We start from the raw sequence: 7410 nt of genomic DNA, 5'->3' as shown, positions 1-7410 counted from the left end.
GGTGGGGGGTGACAACAGACTCCTATTTTTACTTACATGTAAATATTTTAAAGTGTTTAATGTAATACATTATAATTAATTACACAATCTATTTATCTATTTTGGAAACCATTGGGAATGGTATTGGAATGAAAACATTTACAATAATTACATATTATATTGTATTATGTTATGATGGCTTAGAAGTATTTTTTAGGAGCTCCCCCCCCCACCAAAAAAAAAAAAAAATTAAACCATGGATCCGCCATTGGTATGAATAAGAACCTAGATACGTCATAATAGACCAGCTACATTCTACTATTATAATTGACTTCATTGTTATCGATACCTATACATTATATTCCAATTATTTTATTAATTATATAGGTACGGGTTGCGCAAAACACGAAACGTGGTAGTTACATATTATTATTTATCTCTAGTGCGTCATACTTTGAATTATAGATGGAGCATTAAGGATTAAATAACTTACCATTTGATGTGTTTCGATAGGTGGTAAAATTTTGACGTTGCTTTTTGGCCATGGTTTTTTTTTATATTCTTTGTTACTGGAAATTATAAAACAAATATGTTTTTAAAATAAAATGTTGCTATCAGTTATTTAAATTTAATAGTTTTTATGTGCACATAGGGCCGTCATTACTCGTACATCTGCCCAGAAAGTCTATAAAAATACCATTTTAAAACTTATTCGTAAAAGATTTAGCTACTATTTCTAAGTATATATTTTTCCGGTATGAAATTCTCACATTACACAATACAATTTAGAAAGTGGACACGAATGCCTCTGGTAAGTAAGAAAAAATAACTTCTAGAAAATAATGAAACTAAATATTAAGCAATTTAAACCAAAAAGAATCTAATAATTTCTGTTATTCTTACAATAACAACATACCTACACCAAACTAATCATTATATTATTATAATTGGTACAACTCATTTTCGGAGATCCGCCACGCAAATGACCATTTGACGAAAAAAGAATTCATATAGGTATGCAATATTTTATTTCCCATATTCATATTAAATATACATCCATTATATTCCATAAGTAGTCATATCGTACATAACTATATGTAACTATCGATTTCTAGACTGAATTTTTACAAAAAAGCATGCACAATAACGTATTATATGTCTTGTGTATATTCTATGTTACGATGCTTCGAGAAAATAAATTCAAGTTATTCAAATGACGCTATGGCGGTGATAGGTGAAAAGCATTAGAAATAATTCTTTCAACAATGACTAGAATAAATTGTTCAAACTATAAATAAATATATTATTTAGTTATTTACTTTTTCTGTTGGCATACAAGTCCACTGCAGGTTTTGTTAACAGTTTCTAAATTCGATCGGGACTTAAACATTATTGACGGTCTGTTAGCCGGCAGTATCGACGAAACAATTAACGCAGACTCTATTCGACCGGAAGAATTTCGTCGTGATTCTAACACAGATTGCCTTTGGCATACACTTTTGATGCTAGTTTTGTCTAATATTCGTTGCCATAAAGTTTCCGTCATGATCTTTATAACTTGATTGCGCAGTAAATCTAGATCCCTGTTGTTAGCAGTTGGTGGTCTACTGTCAACCTGGCAACTTTGTTTATCATCCTCCAGAGTCTTTTCACATGAATATTCAATTCGTTTTCCAATTACTCTGTAATGTTCAATATTTTTTACGATAAAAATCTGAATTTCTAAAAAATATTGAATGCATTCAAATACAAATGTTAGTATGATAGACACACTAATACTATGTAGTCATATTGTCATAATATAATATGCGCAATGTCTTATAGTTTCTAAAATAACCTATATAGTATAATATTATTATACGCTAAATAGGTGTATTTCGGTTTGAGTGTATCTCAGTTTTAGTAACACGGGGTTAGAAAACCTTAGTAATATTGCACATTTGCAACAATTATCATATTTGTTTTGAAATTATCTGGCGTTACATTTATGATTGGTAATACTTGTTTCGAATGCGCATCTTGTTTATCATGGATTAGTTATTTTTTTAGAAACTACAGTTCGCGTGATATAATATTATGTTATCATAACCAAATAATAAAATCAAAACTTAATTCAGTTTAAATTTTGTTATCAACACGTGCAGACAAATTTGCATCTGTCCGGAAAATACACAACATTATTATAAATAAGTGATCTTTCGTAGTTATTATAAATATTCTGAAATAACTTAATGATTCACTGAAATACTTCCTGAGTATAAAAAAAATGTATTTATTCAAATTTGTCAACTGTGATGCGTTTTTGGGGTACCTTTGCACTGGTTTAAACAACCATTTCTGCTATGCACAGAAGTGGGAAACTGCGGAAATGGCCAAATTCTCCTGATATTCTAGTTTATCCACGGTGGGCTGTCATTGGTCATGATGATAATCCAAAACAGATTGGAAAGAGGAGACTTTTTTCAATTCCAGAATTAGATACTGCCTGGGGAAAAATATAAGACTGAACCTACTAACTACCTAAATTAATAAATAGTAATATGTATGTTACCTACATACATGTAGGTATGTATAAACCTCCCTATTTAGTATAGAAGAAGATGTTAATTTTTGTAATTAATGTTTATTCTAAATTGCTAAATTTTTTATCTTCTTTTGTATTTTACACCTAATTTCTAAGTTGTTGATATTTATTTTTGATTTGTTATAAAATAATAGATATTTTTTACGCAATACATGGAGTATTCATCGTTTCAATATAACAAATAATGTATTTTAGTTTCTTAAATAATTAATGATTGATAACATTTTACACCAGGGTCGATATTTTATACAAAACAATGTATTTTTAGTAGTGTTGAAAATTAAACCCAACCCCTGTGTAACTTTGCACTAGAACAAAAAATATTTTTAAATATTTTTTTTAATAGTGAAAATAAAGTCATTTGGCTATTAATGCATGTTTACATGTTTCTTAGGTACCCTAGAGTAACTAATAAAAGTTTCAAATTTAAAAAAGTTATAACTCAAATAATATTTTTATATACACAAATAATGAAATAAACAAATAATATTGAAAATTTGGTGTATAGTGACCCCATGTCACGGGGTATACCTCAGTTCACGGACAAACTGGCGTCAGTGTATCTAGGTTTGTGAAATAATTTGTCAAGTTTCAATTTCCACCGTGAATCTCAAGATCCCTGTTTGACCATCTCTTTAAAACGCGAATTTCGGAAAATCCTTTCTTATTGCCACTATAACCACTATTCCAAATATTCCAAGTTAATACGTGTTATAGGTTTTGAGATGTATAGCGATAAGTGAGTAAGTGGTTGGTATTTGACTTTTATATATATATAGATTGAACGTTTTAACACATATTGTATGGGTAATGGGTACCTATATGGTGAATATTATAATCGATAAATGCATAAGTTGTACCTAACTTACTATTAAAGATATAATGTATAATAAATAATAATAATATACTAAATAGTAAATAGTATATACGTTGAGTTACCTACTTAACAGTAATTTAGTGTGACGGTGACGTTTGTGACATATATTTAACACAGCATTACAATAATTTTATATTTTTGAACATTAAATTATCTATAAAATAATTCACAACAGGAAAAACTAAACAATTTTGGGAACAATTGTAATGATTGTTCAAAAATGTTACACACTTAAATAAGCTTTATCTACTCTGAACTTTAAATAAAACATACATTATAAAACATTTATTTATTTTTAGTTATAAGTTTAGATTAAAATCTAGAAACTGGAGGTTAAATTTATTTCAATAGTATTATAATATATACCTCTAAATATATTATTTAATTCATACAATATTGATTGTCATATGGATAAAACTAATAGAATACATTTGAGTAAGTACATAACAATGATAATATATTATACTGAAATATATTTTTAATTTTTATCATAATGAATCAAAAATGAAGATTTCGTATTTTAGAAAATTCTAAAAAAAAAATATTTGTTTATAGTTTCAGGAACTCAATTATTTGAACCATACTTTTTAAATATTAATGTTCATTCAAAATATTCCCTATTAAATTATATTATTATATTATAGTAGGTATTGTTGTATATATATTTGGAGGTCTTTACAATTGCACATTAATTACCAAAATGTATTTAACAGATTTACGAATTTAGGAATACTCTGTATACACATTTCATTGTACCTACCTATTATAATTTAACATTTAATTTTTAATCTTTTCATAAACTTAGTTCTTTTTATTAGCATCTTTGAAATCAAAGTCATTATTTAAAACATGGTGAAATAATTAAACCGAGATAATTTCTAATTATAAAATATTCAAACAAAATACTTTACATTGAGATACTCTGATACCTACTGTGTTGTTTTATGGAACAAATATTATATTGTTTGCCAGTAAAAGTTTTTGTATTCAAACATTTGCTTATATCGTTAAATTTAAACTACTTTGAGTGAAGAATACAAAAATAAATAATCACATAAAAATGAAAATTGATTCTTGTCGTCTAATATCTAACATGAATTTATGATGACTTGTGAAGTGTGAACATTGCCTTTCCATAGTAGGATAAACTTTTAAAATTTTAAGTACACTTTTTGAAGATTTAAAATAAATCGAATAACAAAATATAGAACTGATATTGTGTCAATTATATATTTAACAATCAAAACTATATGAAAATGGCAATACACTTCCCTGAGTTCTGACTTCTGAGACATTGATACAAAATATATAGTGTGTTTCCGGAACAATAAATGAATCCAAGACCAATACAAATGTGTAAAATTAATTTGATCCAAAATGTATTCGAATTATTAATTATAATTGGGTAGTGTAAACAATTCGTAAGGATATTATTAAGGTTTTGCATAAAAGTATAGTTATAATGTACAATAATTTATTTGTTTAAAAACAATAATAGAAATTATATATTAATGTAGACATAATTTTATAAATTATAACGATTAGGTACATCGCCATTCGACTATTCAAGTAATGATGAATTATTTCTTTATTATTTACGTTAAGGTTAAATCTAATTGTTTTAACTAAAAAATATGATTTTAAGGAAATATATCCAGTTGATTATAGTTCATAGAAATTTGATAAATTACACGAACATAGAAATTTAAAAATATCTAATACATTTTTTTTAATGAAAATAACTTTTAACGTTTAAGTACCCAAGTATTTTTATATTTTGAGTGAAATACAAACTTTGACGCTGAACCTTTTATAAATAGCTAACCTAACCTTTTTATGCACGTATAGCTTGATGTGCTGTTTATATATTCTGTATAATTTGCGATGTTGACATCAGTTAGGTATATGTATACATTAAGTGTAAATAGCAAAGGTCTGTAAGTTGGGTTCGGGACTGTCATTTAACCCAAAATGTATTCGTCGACTATCAGAAAATCAATAGAAAAAACTTGTCTTAAAATATACATACACACAGTGAGCTTGGAGTTAAAACATAGGTAGTTAAAAATATGTAAAAATCAACTGATTCAAGAAAAAATCAGATAAATTTAATTTCGATTATGAAAAAGAAAGTTATTCAAGTTCTAAAAGATATTAATAATACATTTATTTGAGTCTAAAATAAGAATAAAACATAATATTATTATACCAACAATATTCTGTTTGATGAACTTATGAAGATAAAATAAAATGATATAATCGTTCACGTTCTTCAGTTCAAATATAATATAATAGCCAATAGGTAGGTTGTAGGTAAGTAGGTACCTATGTTATAAATGTAAAGGATTACATTTTTGGCTGTATTAGAACATAAAATAATTTATACTTAAATTAAAACTAATGATAGTAGTTCGATATTCTATCTACAGTACATTTTTAGGAATACAATTCCAGAAGAAGGATGTGAATTATTTATATTATTAAGCTTAATTTTACATCTTGCTTTTAACCATTTTATATACAGTAAAAATTTAAAATTGTAATAATAATGCCCATTGACTATACATAAATTGTATTAAAATATTAATAAGACTTATACGCTTTACCATTTTTTTTTTTTTTTTTAACAAAATTTTATATTACGCTATCTGTTACAATTAATGAACAATAAGCTTAAGTGATAAAAAATATAATAAAATAGACAGAAGAGACTGAGGGAAGAGACCACCCATCGGAGGTACTTCAGCATTAATAGGTACTTCAGCATGAATAAGGTACTTCAGCATGAATAACCATTTAAATTAGTTATATTTTTACGATTAAATCGAGATGTTACGACTGGTATATTTCATAAAAAATTCACTTATGTATATATGTGTAATGTACTTTCGATGCCGCAGAAAAGGTATACAAATGTACTTACAATCCTATACTTGGAAAATTACATTCACTCCAAGCCCCCCCCCTAAAAATAAACCTTAGTATCTCCCCTGTACCTTTTTCATTTATTACTATTTAAAAAAAAATTCTTCATCTTTTAAGGTGGTTGAGTAGGTGCCTAAAAAAGAGTTTACCCCAGTGATTTAAAAAAAGTTTGTCAAAAAAAAAAAATCTATGATTGTACACCATGATTTTTGAATTGTATTTAATTAGTCATATTACATTAGTTAAAATAACGTGAATTTGTATCATTTTTCTTTGATGTAATTTAGGTACCTATACTTAAATAATAACTATTATGATATGAGTAGTGTTATAATTTATAGTTTATAGGATTAATTCACTCGTTAATAATATACCATACCCACTAAAAATTTCGCCTGGCCTTGACCAGACTTGAACCCCAAGTTCGTCGCCACTGGTTGTTTCTATAATTGTGTTTACGAATGTTTGCTGTAAATAATTATAATTTATAAGAAGTAAATATTATAGTTGATTAATATCAAAAAGTCCAAGATCAAAATATGTACATAAAGTATCATAATTATTTATGAGACACGTGGACACTAATAGCATCTTATAGTATAAGGTCCAGAAACATTGTTATTTGTAATCATATTTTTCTTAACTGGTCTGACTTAATATAATTATTACTTGTAGAGGTATATCTTTGTATGTGCGTTATGATTCGTTAGTGGTCGGTGCAGTGTATGTGATTGTGGGGAAGGTCAATTGTTGTGTTCTACGATCGTAATTTCCTTCTGTTGTTATTTCTGTATCGTTCTATCCATAGAAATATGTTTGTATTATTATATTGTACCCAGGTACTTTATATTATATTCATAGGTGCAAATTGGAGGAGACTTGGAAGGGCTTATGTTTTTCTCGATGACAATTTTGTAGCCAATTTTTGTACTTTTTGTACTTAAGCGTTTTGTCGAACACTCGATGTTGAAACGAAGATTTTCCTCTGACGTTGAATTGATCTCAGTAGCATTCTGCAGCGGAATCAGTTTTGTATTTCAAAAAT

The 7410-nt window shown here is 27.0% G+C and overlaps 1 protein-coding gene across 1 annotated transcript; it reads right to left on the bottom strand.

The window, feature by feature from the left end:
* Positions 1–151: 151 nt before the first annotated feature.
* LOC100573587 lies at positions 152–7381 on the bottom strand. Its single transcript, XM_003248957.4, has 3 exons — positions 6745–7381; positions 1299–1661; positions 152–548 (listed from the first exon to the last, which is right to left on the bottom strand). The coding sequence occupies exons 2-3, from the start codon at positions 1523–1525 to the stop codon at positions 419–421; spliced, it is 357 nt and encodes a 118-aa protein (XP_003249005.4). The 5' UTR covers positions 1526–1661; positions 6745–7381; the 3' UTR covers positions 152–418.
* Between the last annotated feature and the right edge of the window lie 29 nt (positions 7382–7410).

This window comes from Acyrthosiphon pisum, unplaced genomic scaffold, assembly GCF_005508785.2.
Source record: "Acyrthosiphon pisum isolate AL4f unplaced genomic scaffold, pea_aphid_22Mar2018_4r6ur Scaffold_17526;HRSCAF=18195, whole genome shotgun sequence".
Classification (NCBI taxonomy): Eukaryota; Metazoa; Arthropoda; class Insecta; order Hemiptera; family Aphididae; genus Acyrthosiphon; species Acyrthosiphon pisum.
The sequence above is the reverse complement of the archived record's forward strand: the minus strand, read 5'-3'. Positions and strand labels throughout refer to the sequence as shown.

Excerpts from the sequence above, each read along its gene's own strand:
- LOC100573587 (XM_003248957.4), bottom strand. The coding sequence starts at position 1,525 with ATGACGGAAACTTTATGGCAACGAATATTAGACAAAACTAGCATCAAA. Across the intron at positions 549-1,298 it reads CTTGTATGCCAACAGAAAAA|TAACAAAGAATATAAAAAAA; the intron begins GTAAATAACTAA and ends TATAATTTCCAG.